Raw genomic sequence first — 21,438 nt, 5'->3', positions numbered from 1 at the left:
CTTGCCAGGTGTGTCACTTGCTAGCAAAGAACACCATCACCAGAGTAACAGCTACTAGTGCAGGAACATTGCAAAGCCACCATACCAATATAATCAGGTCTGAGTTAAGGTATCTAATGGAGATAAATTCTACTTCACTTTGCCAAAGACAATGTAGCACTTAACTAGAAAACATCTCCCTGACACAACAGTGAGAAGGAGCAACTCTGACCTACAAGACTTGGACTGATGCACCATTTCCAGACCTCACATTTTACTTTGCAAGTGTATCCAGCTATAAATAAGTGGTACTACTTTGTTAAAGTTCTATGAAATACAGAGGAGAGTCTAGTACATCTCCAAATTACATCTCCAAATATTAACAAAATTAATTTTGTTAATAAGGCCTGATGGTCCTTATTAACAAAAAATACTAATGGCCCATTTTTCAGCCCATTCACCACAATAAATATATAAGACTATAACACCTATGAAAGCACCTCCTTTAAAGACTTACCATCTCCATTTTTAAAAATGATCCCCACTCCACCACCACTTGTCTCTTCATTATTAAAAACAATCCATAAAGGTTTCATTTTGGAGTCCATAAAGGTGCACTGATCCACACTAAGGGAAATAAAAATACTACCTTCAGTCAGTGTTTCTACCTATTAAAAAAAAAACATCCATCTAAGCTGCAAATGCAACAACATCCAGCACTGTTAACGAACATGTGCTGCCCATGAGCAAAGAAGGCATTAGAGTAACCAGAAACCTGGCTCTGCTGCTGAACAAAACCTGCAGCATAACGGGAGGAAGAGGTGCAGCTATCTTGCTTACCAAACTTCAGCGAGGATAATGCTGGGGTTTAGGGGAGACTGGAGGTGGGAAAGTGCTTCAAGATAAGTTTCCTGCTTCATGCACACATGCATCATCTCTTTGGTTTGAGGCTTGGTGGCCTTCTGAGAACTCACTTTAACAAAGTCATTCAGAGCTTTCATTTTGTTGAGTGCTTCTCCCTGCAAAGAAATGAAGCCATGGAATAGGGTTAACAAATAGGAAGTACCCGGAGCAAAGTTAAAAACTATAACAATACAGTGTGCAATATAAACATTGCTTGTATTGCTTACTTTTTCCCTCAACTTGTAGCGATTCACACATTACAACAAAATGAATTTCATACCATCTGCTGAAGGTACAAATCTATAATGCATCACAGATATTCTGCTGGGCACAACTGTATCACAAGGTCATGACTGCCATCCTAAATACCAGGGATGATGCATGACATCAAGCACCAGAGGAAGACATGAGGTGCACTGGCTAGAAGAGTCAAAGATGAGTCCTATAGCCCCTGCCCTGTAAGGCTGTTGGGGAGTTCTGGTTATGCAAAAGCACCACTTCAGCTTGCAAACAGAAGAAGCACTGGTTTGTGGGCACATAGCTCTGACTGCGTGTATGCAGGAGTCCCTCACTTCTGAAGTAGTTACAGTGAACCTTGACAAAAAATAAAGTTTTAGAGAGTGGGCAATGACCAGGATTACCTCCACATGGCAGCTGAAGGAAAGACTGCACTGCTCCAAATCAGGCAGAGAATTTTGATCAACTTCTGCTAGATGACAATTCATTCAACTCATCTCCTAACAGCAGGCTGAACATTTCAAAGCATTCCAGACACATCTTGTAGGTTGGGACGTGAGGGGGTGAGTAAGAGATGAGCAAAGTTGCATGTGATGGGGGAACTCCAGGCTCATAATAGGATATGCCAAAAACAATATAGCAGTTGCAAGGCTCTTTTTGTATTACTGATAACTTTAAGTTGAAAAAACTAACAGCTGAGAACAAGCTCCAAGCAAAAGGGATGTCAATCTTATGGCTAAAAGCAATTTTTACCTGTTTCATCAAAACTTTTATATGATGGGTGCTGCCTCTGCAATATGCTTCCAGGATCAAGCCAAACCTCAAGGCAACTGCAGGGACATGCATTTCTGACCTAGAGGAAGAAGGGAGGTTAAAGCAAAACTGACTCACCACAGTGAGCGAGTAATTCTCCCATTCATGCCAGCAAAATTGTGGAGAGAGAAGAAAAAAAACAATCAAACAAAAAAAACACCCTCCCCAGAAGGTGCTGTGGAAAAAGCATTGCTTGAAGTGGTGAGACATCTTTCTCAATGACTAAAAGGTTAACCACTCCTTTGAAAAGATTTAACAGAGGAGTAAGGACAGGTCAGAGCCTATGGCTCATAGCTGGCAGGTAGCCAGGGATGTCCAAAGTAAATTTAAACTCCAGGCATGTAGAAATAAATAGGGAAAACAGAGCCTAATCCAAACAAAACTTCTCCCCTCCCTGCCACCTTGGAAAACAAACAAGCAAAACAATCCCAAACCAACCAAAAAATTTCACATCCTCATTCAATAAACCTCATTCAGTCTCAAGTAAAAAGCAGCAGTTCCTGGGGATTTGTAAGCACAAAAAGAAAATCCCGTTCATGCTCTAGTGAAAGACACTTAGGTAAAGGCCAGCCCATAGCCTTTACATAAATACCCTGGCATCCACACATACAGACATGCTTGCTATTTCATTTCGCAGTGCAACAAGGAATCTGGTAAGTGCCAGTCTCACTTTATTACTGAGCAAAAGCCTAGAACATTTGTTCTTACCTGAGATGCCAGAAGAGGAAGTGGCCTATCTTACGGTTGGATAATGCCCTATCCAGCAGGAACTTGGTTAATTCACAGTCTAAGTAGGATTCATACTTGAGCACCTGGACAAGCTGCAGCAGGTATTGGAACAATTCGTTATCTCTGTGGACAGAAAGGCAAAATAAAAGACCACCTCATCTTTACTGCAATGTAGATACAAAAACAGTATTGAAAAGACCATCAGCCATGTTCACAGTCCTTATTAGCAAACCTAAACGTGTATAGAAAAGGGATCCACATCCCCTAGTGCTGAACACTTACGTCAGCTTCTTTAATGAGTTGATAGCAAAGGAGCCAACATAACGGTCAGGGAAGCTGAAATCTAGCAGCTCCAAGGCATTCAGGACAGGCAGCTCTGGCCAGGTCTGAAGCAGGGAAATCATCTGTAAGGGCAAAAAAAAAGAGCAAAAAGGGAACAAGTTTTTTTAAGTTTTCCCAGGGGAAGGGAACAAGTTTTTTTATCTACTGATAGGAAAGCAGATCCTTTGTGGGGGCAAGGGTAACCCACTATCTCAGTCACTAAAGATATCTCAGAGCCAGCTTGCTGAAACCATGTCAAATACCGTTAATCTTAGGGAAAAGCACTGTTCTGTAGCAGAACAATGTAGACTGAAAGGGGATCTTTAGAAGCTCCTATAAAAGCTCTTGAAGTGAGGAGGGATGAACAACACAGACACCATCCCTCACTGACATCTGAAGTTCTCGGTGCAAGAGATTCACTGACACCTTGCAGGAGCTTGTGACTGGTCTCTGACTATCAATTAAGAATATCCAATCTAGATCCCATTTCTGGCTGTGAAATAAATTATTTTTTCTTGCCTCCAGTTTCTTCCTTTCTAGAGGGAATAAGCAAGCACGACTTTGTTGGTCAGTAATGAGCCCAGGATAGCACACAGAGCCAAAGCTCAACTCATCTGGGTACCACTCAGCATACAGAGGTGCTCGCAGCAACTGGGACAGAACAGAACAGAAAATTTTGCTCAGCCGTAGTGATGCCAATCCTGCCTGCACAGGGGCACTGCCAAACATCCCTAGTTAAAGTGGTCTCTCAAACATAACAGAGGGATATGGACACTGAAAGATACATTAAATGTGTCCTGACTGCCAGCCCCAGCATCCTCACCTGGGCAACATCTTCATGCTTGTTCCATTTGGTGATGATAAGGAGCTTTGCCAAAGCTTGTGGGTACTGGTCACGGATATCATATCTCATCTTCCACACCAGGTCTTTCTCATGCTCATAGAGCTCAGTGTGGCTCCTCCGCTCCAGTATCTCCTTCAGTTGCAGCTTCTGCTCATGGGAATCACAGAAAAGAGCATACAGGGGGCTCAGCCTTAACCCAAAGGGCTTGCTCAGCTCAGAGAAACCCCGCAGGACCCATGACCCGGGTTGGTGAAAATAGCTGGTTGTGGGCAAGATGGAAATACGTGACTTGACCTAAGAAACTCACCTCCTCTGGATCTTCTGGTGCAGTGCGGGGTGGTTCTCCATTCCTGCCCAACTCCAGCAGCTGGAACACAAATACAGAGTCCTCATTTCTTAACTCCACCTTGCCATCACTTCAGGCATTTATGCTGCGTTAGAGACCAGTCACTTGCTACCTTTGGAGAAGAGGATCACCCCTCACAGCCCAGGTGTAGGTAATTACTCAGTGGAATCTCTGCTCCAAGGTTTAGCCCATGGTGCCCCTTCCCCAGTAGGGATGAGAATCAAGGGATGAATTTTTCCTCCAAGAACAGCACAACTGCACACCCACATGGTCCATGTATGGGGTGCTGGGTCACTGAACTCCAGGCTAACACAAGCCACTCCAGGTTCCTACAACTGGCACGTGCTTGCCAAAGAGACAGCACTGCCCAAAGTGCCTTGCATGCTGGCACAATCTGTTAAAGCTTCTGAGCCAGAACGTGCATCACGGATGAGCATCTGTAAATGTCCTTGGCAGAGCAGATCTCCTTCTTTCCTGCAATAGGCACATTTCTTCTTCCACTTTAAAAGTCTGGCCAGTTGCAGTGACAGATGGAAAATTCTCATACCACACAGTATGTTATCATTCAGTGCTGAAAGGGAGGGAGCCATCTCCTTTCACTCATTTCCCCTGATTACTCTTCTTTCCTATAGAGCCCAGTGCCGCCTGCAGTTTAAAGGCAGCTCAGTTAAACCCATTTGCAAACAAACGCTCACGAATGACAGTGTTGTACCTTAGTACTTCCTTTCAGTTTGGAAAACTATTCAAAGGTCCAGTAAAGGTTAAGAGAAAAGGTCATTTTTTCAATTAACAATATCCATTCAATTAGTTTGTACCCGGTCTTTGTCAGCAGCCATCCAAGGGACAGTGATATTGCATGCTCCTGCACTAAAAAGCTAGAGCATTTCTGTGCCTCCCCAAAAAGCATCCATGTCCCCTACCTGCTCAAATGACGGGTAATACACAGGATGCGATGCAACGTTGGGGAAGCAGATGACCAAGGATGCTGCACTTTCCGTGTTGGGGTTGCACTGTACTGTGCCCATGGGGTTCAGAAGTTCGCCTTTCTCATCTGAAAAGCAAAGTACATAACCTATAAATCCTAATCTGCTGTAGCTTTGGTCCAGAAAGCAGAGCACAGAATTGCTTCCAGCTCTGTCAGTGGTCATTGCACGGCCCTGAGTGGGTTACTTTTTTTTCCTGACCTCTCACGATCAAAATATACATGGTATCTGTAGGACAGCAGCAGCCTTTTATGTCATGTGTGCAATGCCAGGTAAAACAAGGCCTTAATTTCAGCAGGGCTCTAGGTGCCATCACAGTACAGAACAGTAACAGTACTGGGACTGCTAGCACAGAGTTCCTGCAGCACCAGTACATCCTTCCTACAACCCCTTGGAAAGCAATGGAGAATGCAGGGCAGGCCCCATTTCTGTGGTGGGGGCTAAAGACACAGAAAAACACAGTAGCTCTAGCTCCTGACATACCTGGAAAGGAGGACCACATGTGCAAGCAGCACTCCCCCGTTTTCAGCTGGTCCTTATAGTCAAAGAGCATGACATTCACCCAGGCGATGGGGCAGTCCTGGAAAGCAAAGAAAGAAACTTATCAGGGTGCTCTAATTGCAAAAGCTGAGGGAAGGGAAGAGCAGAACAAGAAAGAGATATCCCTATGCAAAGCAAATCCCTCACAACAGCCAGGGACAAAAAATTACCCGATCTCCTCAATTTCTTCCAAGTCTGCAAATTGCTGCACAGAATGCTGCAGGCAGGTAGTTTTCCATTGCAGAGTACACAGGCATCCCCTCAAAGAGCTGCTGGAAAGAATTCACCACCCCAAGTGGCGATGCCTGCTGCCTACCTTTTAAGTTCTCCTAAAATTAGAGGATAATAGAGCACCAAATTCATATATTTACCAAAACCTAGGGGTCTTTTTTTGTAGTGCTGAATGGCACCAAATGAAATGAAATGGCACCACAAATATGTCTAAAGCTTCATCACTCAATATTTTTCAGAGCCAAAGATTCTCTAAGAGTCCAGTAAGGCCTCACAACTCTAAACTCAATGATATTTGAAGGAGCTGACTTATACCCTTCCTATATTTCACAGCTTGTGGGGAGACCAAAGAGCCTCAATTTAGAAACAGGGAAGAGACGGTTAACACAACCTGGGAAAACGATACAGAATGCTAAGTGTGTCTGATAATGGGAAGAAAAGGCTGGAATCCTTTGTACAGTAATGAACACTGTCTGTCTATAGATGACAAACTTTACCTTATCAATCCCAACAACAGCAGCATTAAAAAAAAATAAAAAATCCCAAAAGCCTAAACTCAACCCAGTTACACAAGTCAGTCTCATTTTGAGGGTGAAGGATTCCAGCAAGTAAAGTGTCTGGGACATGGTCAGGAAAGAGAATCCATCTCCATGCTCCAACCCTGTTCCCCGCCACTAGAACGGACAGGCATATCCCATAAGTGACCTAAGATTTCCTGTGCTTGGGTTCCCCGAATGGAACAGTTGACTTCATTTAACAGTTTCAGCAAAACCAGTATTTCACCCAGCTGCTCAGAAAACACCAAGGTTTAAGTGAACACCGGCACAGAGACTGACTTACAAAGAGGCTGCAAGGCAAAATTCTGGTGAGACAACCCGCAAACTGCGTAATACTGAAAGGGATCCCCACCGAGGCATTTTCCTGTTCCACTGACACATTCTAGAGAATATCTCTCTAGATCTCTCCAGAAGAGACACCGAAAGCCTTGGTGGATGTAGCAAAGTCAGCATTTTTCCCTAATGCAGCTAAATGAATCACTTCCAAGTGGCCTCTCACAAACCTTGGTGTTGATTTGATTAGACTCAGCACCTTCAGGAAGATCTTATTTGAGACAGCAGCTTTCAGACCGGAGGGAAAAGCCAAACACAACATCACCACCAGCAATAACCTTTTCTAACAGACTAAATGACATCAAGTTACTGCACAGAGCCTGCCAGAACCCTAGGCAAGACTTTTGGTGGATAAAGTCCAGCAGAGCAACGATTCAGCATCTTGAGGACAGAAATATCTCCTGCATGACTTACAGAAACACCAAAAGCCAACCAGTGACATTAACGCTCTGACTCATCCCAGCCAGGCTGCAGGCTCGCCTGTTTTTGTGGTCATAAATGATTTCGTTCTACCTATCTGCTCTGGACAGTCCACACAGACAAACAACAAGCATGTAGTTAACCTCTGAGTACTGTGAGCAAAAACGTAATTAATCTAATAAAAATCAGGGTGCACTCTGAGTGGCACCTCCAGCTGCCAATCATTTCAAACGAGATCTGGACACCTCACTCAGAGCTGCAGCCTGAACACGAGGACAACTCCCTTCCTACAAAGCTCAGCTCCTGCAAATACACATTAAAAGCTCACCTGAATGCAACCACTTTTCCTCATGACCAGAGCACACACGAACAACTCAGCTAACTGCACCAGTTTTGTTTCATCAATCAGAACAGCAAAATTTCCTTCTGACTGCTTCAAAACTGAAAATTGTTCCTGTGTGACCACAAAAACACAGACTGTGGATGAATCAGATATTCTGTTCGAGAAAAGCCTCCAGCAAGAGTTGGAGTTCTGCTATTCTTAAGTAAAAAAAAAAAACAAAAAAAAACAATACAAAGGTTGGTCCCGGTCTTGGCCTCAAAATGTTTCCAGCCTGAAGTCTCCAACCTGAAAGCTGGTCCGTTAGGACTCCTGGGTTGCCTGTTGCTCCCCAGATATTAATGCACTGTAACCCCAAGAGCCCTATTGATGTCAACTCGACAAAGCTCAGCAAACCTCCCAGCAGTGAAGAGGAGCTGGCAGAACTGAGACTTAATAAAATCTTCTGTGATCGCATTTGTCAGTCCCTCGTTTCTCTGTACTCTAGTCAAGGTGACATGACTAATCCTCCATTTAAAGCATGGTGACAGTGCTTTTATGGCTGCAAAAAATCATTTACAGAGGAACAGATGCATTTTCTGCTCACAAAGAAAAGTCCTTGCACGCGAAGAGCTAGAGGCATCATGCTTACTTAAGTTAAAACACTGGGAAACCAATAATTCAATTACAGACTGCACTTAGATCTGCTCTTAGTTACTGAATTATTGTTATTAATGGGTTAGAAGTTTAGAAATGGAGGTAAGGAAAATGACAAATATCACTACCTCTCTGATTCAGAAGCTCAAACCAAGAGCTTCCAAAGTGATTTGACACTTTCCATCCTCAATTTGCAGCATTTGAACAATAACCCCAAAGGATCTGCACTTTCATCTTATCTCACGTAGAGCTTTGCTACAACCAGTGTTTACATTCCTCATTTTCTTCCCTGTTCTTGGCTGTTACTTTGCTCCTTGGGCTTGCACAAAAGAGCTTACTAGAAAGAAGATGCAGCACAGAAGATGGTTTTAACCTCAACTATGAAACAAGGAAGTTGCGGAACAGCAAAACGGAGAAACTAACACAAATTATTCCTTTTGGTATGTGTTCAGACGCTGGGCATGTTTCTTAATAGTCTTTCTGGAGAAGAAATTACAGTTATAACATCCTTTCCTACAGGCAGCCACTCCTCAGTTTCCTGTTCCTGTTGAGGAAGTTACTGGCGGTCATTCTCTAAGCTCATTTATTAACAAAGCCATCAGAAAGCAAAGGGCATTCGGCTCAGATTTGTGTCCCGTGCCCTCAGCCCTGGCAAGCCTGGCTCGGTCCTGTGCTGGCTTTACTTACAGCTTTCTTGGACTTCTTCTTGGTGGAGCGTGCCTTCTTTGCCTTCTCAATGACAGCATAAAGGGCAAAACAGAGCCGTGCCATGCGGGGAAGATCACAGATGTTGATATCAAAATCCAGCCTTTGCTTCCACACCGGCTCCGAGCACACATTCACTTCAGAGCTTGACACCATTTTGCACAGCATCTCATTGCCGTGAAAGAGACCTGCCTGCACCACCAGCTGAGGGGAGAAGTAAGAGAATACCGTGAATCCATGGGGATTTGACCCGTTCACAAAAGACCCATGACTAGAAGAGGAACGGGACAGGGAGTCCAATCCTGTGAATAGGATGCCCTACTCCCTTCCTCTTACATCCCCTAACCTCCAGCTTTACGCAGCTGCAGGAAGGGCACTGTTATCCTTTTACTTCATGCAGACTTGCAAGAGCTGCTTAATCATTGCAAAATGCTTGGGTAACCCATCGGTAAGGGTATTGCAGGTTCCATCCTGTGAAGCCATGCAATACAAATACTCACCAAACCTTGCCCACTGAGGTGCTACAAAACCTCAGCAACCTGTCACGCTGAAAAAGCAGGGCAGACCCCGAGAGCTGAGCCAGTGCTTAGGCCAAAGAGGGAGCACATCAACATTGCAGGAGAGGGCACATGCAAACGCTGGGTGCCAGAGCAGGCCTGCAGTGCAGTGCCAGCTGTGAGCTGTCTCTGGGTGCACATCTGCCTGCAAATCTGCTCTGCTCCTGCAGCCTGCCAGGTCACTGTACAGCTGGCAGGCCAAGCTCATGCCCAGCTTTACCTCGTTACAGCATTGCTGGCTAGTCAGAATCACAGGAGACTCCCCAGGAGAAGCTCCCTGCAAACGATGGGGCACTGGACAGAAGACATAACTATTTCATTGCCCGTTTCTTTATAAAGCTTTGCCCTGCAGAACATGTATACATGATATATTATTGCCCTGGTTCCTTCCTCTCCCAAACGGTAGCCATTCCCCTTCACATTCACTTGCTCCCTTTTCACAGCAAGCACCTTGCAAATCCCAGGGCTTTGCTGCATCATGCTTTCTGTCTCAACTTTACCAGTCACCACATCTCCCATTGTTCTCTCTTCTCAGAGCTGAATTTCCCCTCCTCTGCCTTCTGCAGACTTCCCTGCCCCTCCACACCTCTGTCAAGCAGCATCACTGCAGGGGAGCAGCACTGCCTGCTACTCAGAAGCTCTTGTAGAGGAGTGTTTCTAAGAACGCCTTGCTCCGCTGCTGTGCTGCTGGTTAGCAAGTTGCCTTCCCCTTCCTGTTGTGCTGCAGCTCAGAAGCTGCCCCAGGGCTGAATGAAGCATGATGAGGATCACATGAGATCGAGCGATCAGCCCCTGCTTTCCTCACCACACACAAACAAGACCGATGCAACCAGGAAAGCAAGAAAGCCAAAACACAAAACCAAAACCCCAGACTGAGCCGGCACCTACCTTCATTCTCTCATCTGCATTGACTTTGCTGCCTTGCACCAGCTCAATGTAGAAAGGCTGCTCTAAGGACCAGAGAGAACCGTAGTTTGGCTAGAAAGAGGAAAGGGTTCAGATCAGAAATAGATGCAACAAAGATTTCTCAAGCTATGGCAAGACCTCATCACTCATTACACACTTTTTGCCCCAAGAGAAAAGAGCGTAATGCTGCAGGTGGGCAGCATGAAGGCTGTGACAACTCGGGCAGCTGTGGAGGGAGCTGGAAGGTTGATTGGAAACCCCCAGCTCATGGACCCTGGGGAATAACCTGCCCCAGGAGTGGCAGGAAGAACCAGCTGCTGTTCCAAGAGCGCATCAGTATCTCCATGTGAGTTCAGGGTGAGCTGGCGGGGTCACTGTGCCCTTTTACCTTTTTCTTGGGGAGCGGGGGAGGCTTTGGAGACATCTTTGGGGTGTTGGCAATGCAGTTGATTTGCTCATCTCTCATAGCAATGATAGTGGACGAGTGTACCATGGTCAGGTGGGGAGTTAGGCCTCGGTGCAGGCAGCTGCGAATATACTGCAAAGATGGAAGAGTCAGCACGGATGAAACAGAGCCAGGCAGGCATGAGCAGTCAAGCAAATCAGAACTGCCCAAAGCAGAAACAGGTGGAAAGAAAATATGGAAAGGACACAGCAACAATCAAAAACTCAGTTTTATTTTATCTCCTGTTGCTTTTTAATCCAGCATCTCCCTGGACTCACACTGCCAGAGCCAAAAATGTGACATGCCTTATAACCAGCACTACAGCAACAGACTCATATGGCTGCATTAAGGGAAACTGCTGAGAAGGATTCAGCACTCCCAGCTCCAGTTTGCCCTGCCAGGGGAATGCAGGATAGGGGATCATACTTGACATAATTCCAGGAAGCAAACCTCCAGCCCACCGTGCAAGCAAGCAGACATTTCCAGAACTATAATCTATAAATGCATTTAACACTGCACTTGCTACCCAGGGACAAGCTAGATCACCAGCCCCCAAAACCATAAGGACCTGTCAGGTTGCTAGAAGTACCCCAGGCCCCAAGCAGCACCTGGGTCCTGCCATCAACATGCTGCATTCCTGTAAGCAGCAACATCTCCTTGATGGAGGACATGTCTCAACCCTCTCTCCCAGCTAGAGGGCAAAGGGGAACAGACTCACTGATAAAGGAAGACAAAAGGCTCACCTGGAACTGGTAAAGGGGGTAGTTTCCATACAGATATTCGTACTTCCCGTTCACCTGCAGGGTATAGTCCTCCGGGCTCTCCATTGTCTCATGGCGGAAGACAGTAGCCTGCTTCTTGATAGCGTAGCTCATTAACGTGATGGGGAACTCATCTGGGGCGATCTGGAAAGTGAAGCTCTCCTGCAATCCCAACAACATAGCACGGACTGTCAAATAGCAGCGAGGGGCTGAAATCAGCACAAGAAGCAGCAATAGCTCAGCAGGGAGGTAACAGCATTCCTGTTGCTGACAATGAAGGGAAGGATAGGGAGGCACCCTATCCCCCCCCACAAACACATTAGCAAATAAGTAGGGATATTTGCCAAACTGGGCAGAAACGTGTTTCAGCAATGCAAGCACAGGGCTGGAAATGGAGAACTTCAAGTCCAGTGTAAGCACTATCACCAGCACATGTGGGTGCTGGGCCAGCCATTAAAAATCTTGGTACTGTCATCAAGGCAGATGGTGGCTGGGGTTGTCGTGCTCAAACACACTGCTCCCAAAGGCCATTCTGCCCTGGGGGTGGCACAACATGCAAAACTCACATTAATTAAGGGTAGCAGGCAAGAACAGGGGCCATGGGCAGCACAGACCAATGTCTGCGAGCAGCATATGCCGAGCATGAGCTGAGCAGACTCTTGGGCTTCAAAAGGAAAGGCATACATTGGGGTCTGTGCTTCTCTCCCATCCATAAACAAAAGCTTTCCACGACATGTGCATGCAGCAACCTCAGCTACCAGCTAACCAGTACACCCAACGCATGGTCAGGAAGGGGAACAGCTCCTTGGTTGGAGGTGCAAGTATCCCTCCCAACCATCTCCACAGGCAATGGAATCTGGAGGATGAAGATGAACACCGAGCACATGGGAACACTGTGCACGTACACATTATTCTGTCTCCAAACGCCCAAAGGTACCCAAAGGGAAAGCACAAACAAGCTAAACATCGTCACAGAAAAAATTGTGCTTTACCCCACCAGACTGAAATTTGACGTTGACAAAAATGTTCTTGGTGGGGGTGTGCAGGAGTCCAGTCCCAAAGCCTTTGGCCATGGGCTCCAGCTGCAAGGGAAAGTTGTACTCCATCCAAGCTGCCCAGCTGAGCTGCTGCCGCTTTGCTGCTCTCTCCTCACAGAACTGGCACATTTTGGTGCGGAAATCATTCACCTCTGGATCCTGCATGGAATCAAACTCATGCAAACCTACGTGCAGAGGAAGAGAGAAAGATAAAATAAGTACCTGCACCCAACAGGGGCAATCGCCCTTTGGTAATCAAGTGTCTGTGAAACAATCTTCCTAAACACATGTTCAATATTTGGTCAAAAGCAGAAGAGTTAGCCAAGCTACTAATAATTGCTTATTTCCTCTGCAGAATTGCACAGAGTAAATAAGTAATTACTATGGCAGAGTAATGATGCAATTACTATGTCCCTCTGCCAGCAGGGAAGATCACCCTTCTTCTTGGGTTCCCACGTAGACTGTTCCCTTTCTGGATCCACTACAGACCAATGCTGCTTATTTCATCTACCATGTCAGCAGGCTCCACTGTTATTCCATGCTTAGGAACACTGTCTGGGACAGAGGCACGTATCACCAACAGCCCTACCACGCTCCTGGTGAGACCCGTGGTGGGGGAACTGACCTTTCCCAATGAGCAGGCTGATTTGGGAGTTAATAAGCTTCTTGACTCTGTCGCCTTCTCGAGCCACGAGCCGCAGTACCGGTAGGAAGGGCTGGATGTCACAAAGCCGCCGCTGCTCATCCTCCAGCTCTTGCTGCTCGGCTGTCTGGTTGATGCACGTGAAGACGTAGGCCTCGGGGTCACTGAGCATGTGGTAGAGAGGCTCATACTGAGCGTGCTTCCACACCACCTGGGACAGAACAACAGCGGGGTGAAACTACTGCTGCTCTGCCAGAACCTCATCTTCCTCCTTTTGCCACCCCACAACCTCCCTCTCCCAAACCTCTCATAGCATTCCTGCACTCACAGGCTGTTTTTCAGCCAAGTGTGGGGGCTCCAAATCTTGCTGAACTGCGGGTAGATTTATTTGTAAGTGCCTTGAACTGGCCTCCTTTTTTTTTTGTGCTTGCTATGTGCTCCAGACACAGTCAATCTCCTGACCTTGGTATTCAAATAACCCTCACCTGGATAACTCACAGCAAGTATCTGCTGACTGCTAGCCTGGTGAAATGAGAAATGACTCCCACTGGAAGGAAAAGTGGATTAATTGCCCCCAGTAACATCAGATTTGTGACAGAGTCAAGCATTTCCCAAAGTCTTCTGAACTCTATCCAGTTCTCCAAGCCTCTTTGCTCCCAGCAGACAACAATTCCACGTGTCTGTTCATATTCCACTCCTTTACTCTCTTCCTAAGCACCTGCTAGTAGGACAAACAGCTCTGCAGTCAATGGGCCTCCAGTCTGACCCAGCATGCCTACTGGTTGTAAAACACAGACCTGGAACGTAGCAGCTGGAACCAATCAGCTCCACTCGCCCTTTTTTTTAATTTGACCTGAAAACTGCAGTATGAGAAAGCTTGGAATAATCTGGCACTGTGCTTCTGTCCCTTGTGATCTGTGACTCATCTAGGCCAGGTTGCTGCTGCAGAGAAAACCTTTTCCATTCTGTTTTCCTTCACTCTCCCCTACCCCTCCTCCTGCCCAGGGAAACAAGAAAGTATCGTGCCTTTTACACACGGTTTCACTGCAGCGTTTTATTTCTCAAGTGGAATTCTCTCTATCACTTCTCAACTTTCACTGTTCAGTTTCTGTCAGGCAAGAGATGGCTGTGCTGACATCCTGAACACTTGGAGTCAGTCCAGCATTTGTATTTGACTATTTGGGATGACTTCTCCTTGCATCTGCATACACGAGAGCATTCATAATGAAAAATCCAGTGTGGGGACTGGACGGCTCAGGGAAGCACTGATCGAACATGCAGACCACGAGCCCTGTGTCACCACTGCGAATCTGCCCTCATTCCACAGTTACTCAAAAACTGATTCATGTCTCAGGGTTGGAGAATTGCCCAGTGAATTAAGCCCAACACCGCTGGCACCAGCACCAGCAGCCTCAGCAGCTAGACAAACATTTAGGATTGTGGAGACTGTCACAAGGAGCAACAAGGAAGAAACCCAAGTCAGCCTGAGACCCAAAACATTTCACCAGGTGTTCCCAAGAACAGACTCCTTGTTCCAGGAGACTGCAGACAGGACTGGAACAAGGCTGTTACCTGCTTGATGGTGCCCAAGCTGGCATTGCAGGACACAGAGAGGTTCAAGTATATGCCTGTGGGCAGCAGAAAGTCCACCTGGATGTTCTGATTTTCCCCCTTGGACCAGAATTCCATAGGGCAGTAAATGCCCGGGGGCATCCTGCTCACTTCTTAGCTACAACCTGCAAGAAAAGAGAAAAATGTTGCTATTCAGTACATAATATCTTCTAAGGGCACAACTCCAGTCTGTGCTGGGCTCTGTACAAATTTAGTGTGCAAAAGGACCTAAAGAAAGGAAGATCAGCATATCTGCATAGCTCAGGAAAATTAGCACCTTAGTCAAATTTCCAGTCCAGTGCCTTTAAACCACAGGGATATTCTTGCTATATTATTGCTTCTATTTCAAGACAACCCTTTCTTAATCTCTTTTAAACACCTCTGACAAAGAAACTGAAGAACTATCTTCCCAACAGCTCATTTTCCAACCAAACCATCAACAGAAACAATGAGTCCCTACCCCTGGCTTTGAAAGGTAATCCTCAGGCCACATGCTCCAAGCTCCATTTTGTTTTTCCAGAGCTCAGTTCCAGTCTGCAGAGGGAGAAAGAGGTGTTGCTCGTCCTGAGTACACACACATTTTTTAAACAAAAAATAATAATACTCCACTGCATAGTCCCCACCCTGGTAAAAGGAAAGGGAAAATGAAAGCTAAGGCTGAAGCACTCAGAATTAGTTTGTTAACTCAATTTGCATCCCTTCACCTTGCATTTTCAGGTATAAACACAGGATAAATGTGCACAAAACACCAAAAACAAGAGGCATTTAGCAGAGGGCCATCATATGGTTTCCTTCATAAAGACACAGTCTCAAAGTCAGAGAAACCCTCAAGCTTCATTCATTTGCCTATGAACAAAACACTGCAGCAGTATAAAATCCTAGCTTCCTCCAGAGGTGACAGGCAGCCAGTCTGACTGCTGGTTCTAAATTTGTCCTTGCACATGCCCTGAGCAATTCTGCCAGTGTCACTTATCCTCGGTCCATGATGCCAATACAAAATTTGCTTCACAACTTAAAACATGGCTCTGCAGCTGTCAGATGTGTACAAACTTAGAGAGAAAAGGAGCAGCACGCTGCTGAAGATTTGGGACTCCCGAATTACTGCTGGCAGCCCTGTGCTTCACTACGACAAGAAGCCCAGCATCTTATCTGCAGTGTCTGGGAGCACAACACTTCCCCATCAGCAGTGAGGTAAGGATTCCCAGAAATATGAGCTATGTTTTATCTGTCCTGCTTCCTTAGTGCACATGCTGTATCACACACGGACCGGATACAGAGACCACAAAACCACCCATGTGCCTTAAGAGGGAGGGAAGTAAAAGGGGGAGGAGGCAGGGTTTACAAGTTTGAATAAAGCAAAACAAGCTTGCCTGGTCCTCTGATCATTGACAATAATACCAGCAGGTTTCTAGAATACCTGCTCCTTCAGCCATTCCCAAGGGGAACAAAAGCAGCGAACTGCCACGACCCTGCTGACGAGCTGAGATGGAAGACCCAATATTGGCCAAGCTGCTTCCTTCTGCTGAGGATTTCTACCTGACAGAAAGCTTCCATCAGCCACAAAGTACCATAACTGAGATATTAACACGACAATGCCAAGATCCAATTGCTCAAGACCTTTCCAAAGACATCACACCCGTTATCTCATGATGTACAGGGATGTTTTCCAACAGAAGGCAAGGTGGATATGCCACAGGAAGGATAACCTCTGGACTCGTGCTGCCTCTAATGCTTCTGTTACTAAATCTCTCCTCTTTTCACAGCTAAATTCAGAGCACTTTGCTAGCTGGACATTAGATCTGACCCAGTGTGACAACTGTTACATTGAGCAAGCCCTGAACAGACTGGTATCTTGAACCACCCCAAGACAGACAAGGTGTCTCCCCCACTTTCATCTCCCATTTTGCCCTGGGAAATAAGAACAGAGTTGTCCAGGCTGTAACCTTGTTTGCACTATCCTGACCTCATGAGAAAGAGTAATCACAATTCCCTTTCCTCCAGGTCACTTTGCCATTTACAAGTAGCCAAATGCTGTGTGACTCCTTTTTATCAGGGTTTACACTACTGGTATCATTTGAAATACACTTTTGACTTTCAGTGCTTCAGTCTTTTTTTTTTTTTTTTTTTTAATAAAAAAGCTAAAGATAGATTCTTCCTTGCAGCTACCAATTTCTAAAAGTCCCAGTTTCATCTCAATCTTTCATCCTGTTGAATATACAGATTACTGGATTATGGTAAGGTTACGACCTGTAGGCCTGGCAGCCTGAGGTTCAAATTATTCAACCCACACTTGACAGAAATTAGTTTACTGCACAGCCTGCACATCCCACAAAGCCAGGGCAAGTATGGGTGAGACAGAGGGCTGTATTTTTATGGGACACAAACCCCACAGACCCCACCCCATGCGAGTACACATGCTACCCGAGGCTCCTGCTTATCTACACTGGCTGTAGCCATCCACTTTCTACAGAAGACCCTCCCAACCCTCGCCTTCCTACTGCGTACACCCCAGAACATCATCTTCTGGCTAGAATACTCCCACATTCCCCCACCTCCACCTCCCTACGACACTTAATCCTCCCCTAGCAGCCACATCTCCCCCAGCCCTCCAGGATTTGTTTTAGGCCCAAAGCCTCAGTGGTTCAGGTCAGGGTATGTGCAGCACCCCAGGGGTCAAGGAGCAGGGCAGACAAGCAGAATACCCAAATCTGGCCAATACACGACATCCAAGAGGGGTATTTCAGGACTGGCCGGCCACCCGATCTGTTTGGGTGGCCAAATGTGTACATCTGAAGTAAAGGCCTGGCCCTCACGCAGGACCAACATAACGGAGTCACACACAGAGCATGCGAGGAAAACACAGGACCTCAGACACCTCCTCATCCACCTCAGGGCCTGCTTATATACAAAATGGACTTAAAAACTGCCCCATGGCATGTATTCGCTTGGGCTGGATGCCTAAGATCATGCAAGGCCCGTGAGTGACAGGCTGCCAAGGAGCCCCTCAGGTAGACTGACCCCAGGCAACATGAAAGCAAGATGCAGGTTGCTCAAAACGTTATTCTGCCGTTTCCTGAGAGGGGCAGGACCCCCGCTGCCCTACAAAGCCACTCTTTGTGGCCTGCACGGAGGCAGTAATTGAAGTTTTTCTCTCACAGCAAGCAAGCGCGTGTGGTGGGAGCCCCGGGTGCTGCGAACGAGGTGCGGTGAGCGGCCAGCCACGACGCAGCTGGCAGGGCTCAGTGTCGCTTCGGACTTCTCAGAGCATGTAAGAGGAAGAGAGATGAAAACTGTTGCACAACGCAGGCCCCAGAGCATCGAGCTGGCACCAACAGCTTTCCATGGGTCTAAGCAAGAAGCTGCTCCCCACCATTCTCACAGCAGCCGAGCGTAATCCCCTTTTCACACGTATTTCTGCACTGTGAAATATTTTCATAATTGAAAGTAAAAAGCTAGGGAAGAAAGACTTTCTCATGAAACTAGAAATAAAATAAAAATGGACCCGCTCCACACTGTCTCCTGCTCTGGTTCAGCCCGGTCCAACCAGCAGCAAAAATTAGTAGTAGTGGACACCTGCTCCTCAATCCCTCGGTAATTTTGGGATGTGGAGTCAGCCCATTTCCTAGGGGAGCAATCAGGAAAGGCTGCTGGTGCTAATCACCGCCTTGCTGAGAGCTGTATGGGCAAAGAACCCATCTTACAATGCCCAGACCTCTCCATCCCTGGGCAGAAAAAGAGGCAGAGGAAAATAATTTTGAGATGAAATTCCAGGTGAGGATGAATGCTTCCCTCTCCCCCTTTGCCTCGAGTGATTATTCTACAGGAAAGCTACAGACTGCTTTGCCCTCTTTAAGGTCTCACCTTGCAGTAATGTGAAGTTATTAAATGTGCATTTTTCCCAAAGAGGAAAGATGGCCAAGACAGAGCTGAGACGCAGATGGGATGAGTCCATCATAAAACCCTTCCTTTACTGGATGCCATGTAACACATGTAGGCATGATATCGGCAGTAGGAGGCAACACATGTTTTGAATTCGTAGCACACTGAGAAACGTGCAACGCACAGAAAGGCAAATCTATGCAGAATGCAGCAGGCACATTTGAAATTACCTGGGCGGTATTTAGTGAGCCAGCAGTCAACACAAGACACACTAACACACATCTCCTCCTATAAACTTATCAACCACAGCTCTGGTGTTTACAACACACAACTGCTATTGAGTGAAAAAAAAAAAAAAAGCAGCGAGCTATCAAGATCACACGCGGAGTAGTGTTCCACAAACCTCTGCGAGGCTGCTGCGTTAGACAGACACGGAAGCTCTAACGCCTACAAACCGATTACAGAATTACTAAACCCCGAGACTACAAAAAACCTTTCAACTTTATAAGAAATGAGTGGCACGGAGCTCACAGGTGATGCATGCAGCGTGGGAGACTGCAGGAAGCCACTTTCATTGCAGGCATCAGCTCAGCTGGGGGAGGAGACCACGGGAATTTTTATGTACACATGTGCTTGGCACGTCTTTACCACACAAGCAACACGCTTAGCAGGTCTGAACCTAGTCTGTGCTCTCCCTGACACAGCACACCCATGTCAGGGAGTCTTCTGAAGGTGTGTTGAGCTTTAGCTTGCTTTTTTGGTGGTGGTCATGGGCTGAAAGAGGTCTGCTGTACACCGCAGGCAAAAGCAAGTCATTTGAGCATCAGACTTTTGTAAAAGTAACCTGCAAATTCCCCTCAAAGAACAGACAGGGAAAACTCTCCGAGCACACAAGTGTGCCCCCAGAGACACGCAAGCAATTCCAACTGACTGCAGGTGGGAGCTTTGGGGAAGGCCCCCCAGCAGGGCTAGCTGGTTACGTGCACCAGGTGCCACTCATCAACTTAACTGCACATTAAAAACAGCTGAACCTGCTCGGCCTTGTGGCCTAACATAAGAACTCGTGACCCGGGCCTCAGTACCAGGATGTGGATGCAACCAACAGAAGCTCATAGTAGTGACCTTAACAGCTCTGACAACATATTTATTTGTTCCTCTAAAAATGAACACACGGTGAGGAAAGGTGCTAGAAGCACGGCCTGGGGGGCTGCTGGGTGCAGAGGTGCAAGTGTCTGCGGTGCCCTGGCCCCATTGGATTAGGTGGGATGCTCCAGCCCGCTTACAGGACCTGGAGCTGCCTCTGAACACCATTCATTTCGGAAAAGGTGTTAATAGGATAGATTTGGCACATGAGAGCTCCTGTGCTCTCACATGTCAAAAGTGTTTCCTGTACAGTTTCCATAAGTTCTCTGCAAAGTACAGGTCAGTGTCCCAGCTGTGCTACGCCATCTGTGTTCCCTCTCTGTTCGTGGGACAGCACTGCACTTTCAGCACAGCCCTGAGTTGCACCACAGCTCTGCCTCTGGATCCTCCTCCAACACACCCCTAAGTGTAAGGCTTGGACCATGAACCAGGCAGGAAAAACCCCTGAAAAGGTGGGGAGAAGCATTCAAACCCTTAACACCACCTGAAGTCAACGCTTTTGTATGCTCAGGGTTCATTTCCTCAAACCTGGGCTTTGAATGTGGTGATCTTTATTTGGTTTGCCATAGCCAGACCTCTACCTCTGCCAAATATAAAACTCAAATAAAGACTTTTGCATATTATCAGCTTCTGTTTTATAGATTGATCTTTTATATCCCGCCACACAACGCTGTGCACTGATTCGTTTGTTCTCACAATACTTTGTTGTTCCTCTGGCTCTACAGAGGGCACGTAGCTGCATTGTTTCCATGATGCCTTTCATGAGAGATCTCTAAGCCCCTGATTAATCACCTTTCCTCATTACTTCGCTTACACAAACCATTAACTGAAGCAGATGTACGACGGGATCTGTTCAAGACAAGTGGACAAGGGATGAAAATGCACGTGCCCAACATTTCAGGCCTCTGCAACTCCGCAGAGCATCCCCTACCCTACCAGAGGGGCTGATACAAGGCAGTATTTACATAGAAATTGGCACCTTCAGCATCCTGAGACACTGACAGGGAGCAACGGGCCTTCCCACTGCCCCAGGAGGTGTTCTAGCTGCAGGAAGACCACAGGGATCAGGCCTTGAACAACTGCTGGACCCAAATAATCCCTTGGCTGGTGCTCCTCCCCTTCTGAAATAAGCACACCTTTCTTCTGAGCATTCACATCACTCCATGCCCGCCTTACACATGCACACCCCCGTAAAATCCCAGTGAGGAGCAGTGGGAAGCAGAACTGCACTAATGCAATCTGAACTGGAGCTAACCTCGTTTGCGCGCCGGGCCGATGATGAACGGGGTTGTCAGCAGGGAAAGAGAGAGGAAAGCAGAATGCACGCAGGGCGATACCAGCAAGGCCACAGAGCTCCTCGGGCAAGAGCACGGCAGTGCTGCACCTCGTTTGGGTTCAGCAGGGCCTTGGGTATGGCCACAAGGGTCAGCCAGAGGGAAGGGAAGGGATGGGCAGCTCAGGTGAGGCATCTAAGAGCAGCAGAAGCAGGCAGCCGTACCTCCTTCTGGAAGCAAAACAGCATCACCAGAGAGAGGCAGA

The 21,438-nt window shown here is 46.8% G+C and overlaps 1 protein-coding gene across 5 annotated transcripts in view; it reads right to left on the bottom strand.

Annotated features, from left to right (window-relative positions):
* The window catches only part of PIK3CD (phosphatidylinositol-4,5-bisphosphate 3-kinase catalytic subunit delta), a 47,358-nt gene that overhangs the window by 9,545 nt on the left and 16,375 nt on the right, over positions 1-21,438 (bottom strand). For 3 of the 5 annotated variants that reach the window (XR_014318913.1, XM_082777108.1, XM_082777106.1), the window contains 16 exons: positions 14,839-15,002; positions 13,249-13,477; positions 12,579-12,808; positions 11,569-11,748; positions 10,769-10,918; positions 10,363-10,452; positions 8,900-9,121; positions 5,639-5,735; positions 5,093-5,223; positions 4,134-4,193; positions 3,806-3,973; positions 2,944-3,065; positions 2,641-2,784; positions 1,873-1,972; positions 820-998; positions 497-606 (listed from right to left, as the gene is read on the bottom strand). Coding sequence is in view for 4 of the 5 variants with exons in the window: in XM_082777108.1 (XP_082633234.1) it covers positions 497-606; positions 820-998; positions 1,873-1,972; positions 2,641-2,784; positions 2,944-3,065; positions 3,806-3,973; positions 4,134-4,193; positions 5,093-5,223; positions 5,639-5,735; positions 8,900-9,121; positions 10,363-10,452; positions 10,769-10,918; positions 11,569-11,748; positions 12,579-12,808; positions 13,249-13,477; positions 14,839-14,979 (2,353 nt within the window). In the remaining variant the exon portion in view is untranslated. Of the gene's footprint in view, positions 1-496; positions 607-819; positions 999-1,872; positions 1,973-2,640; positions 2,785-2,943; positions 3,066-3,805; positions 3,974-4,133; positions 4,194-5,092; positions 5,224-5,638; positions 5,736-8,899; positions 9,122-10,362; positions 10,453-10,768; positions 10,919-11,568; positions 11,749-12,578; positions 12,809-13,248; positions 13,478-14,838; positions 15,003-15,337; positions 15,451-21,397; positions 21,416-21,438 lie in introns of those variants that run through there. The other 2 variants (XM_082777109.1, XM_082777107.1) reach the window with 2 other exon arrangements.

Source organism: Aythya marila (genome assembly GCF_965140915.1).
Source record: "Aythya marila genome assembly, chromosome: 21".
NCBI classification, from domain to species: Eukaryota; Metazoa; Chordata; class Aves; order Anseriformes; family Anatidae; genus Aythya; species Aythya marila.
The sequence above is the reverse complement of the archived record's forward strand: the minus strand, read 5'-3'. Positions and strand labels throughout refer to the sequence as shown.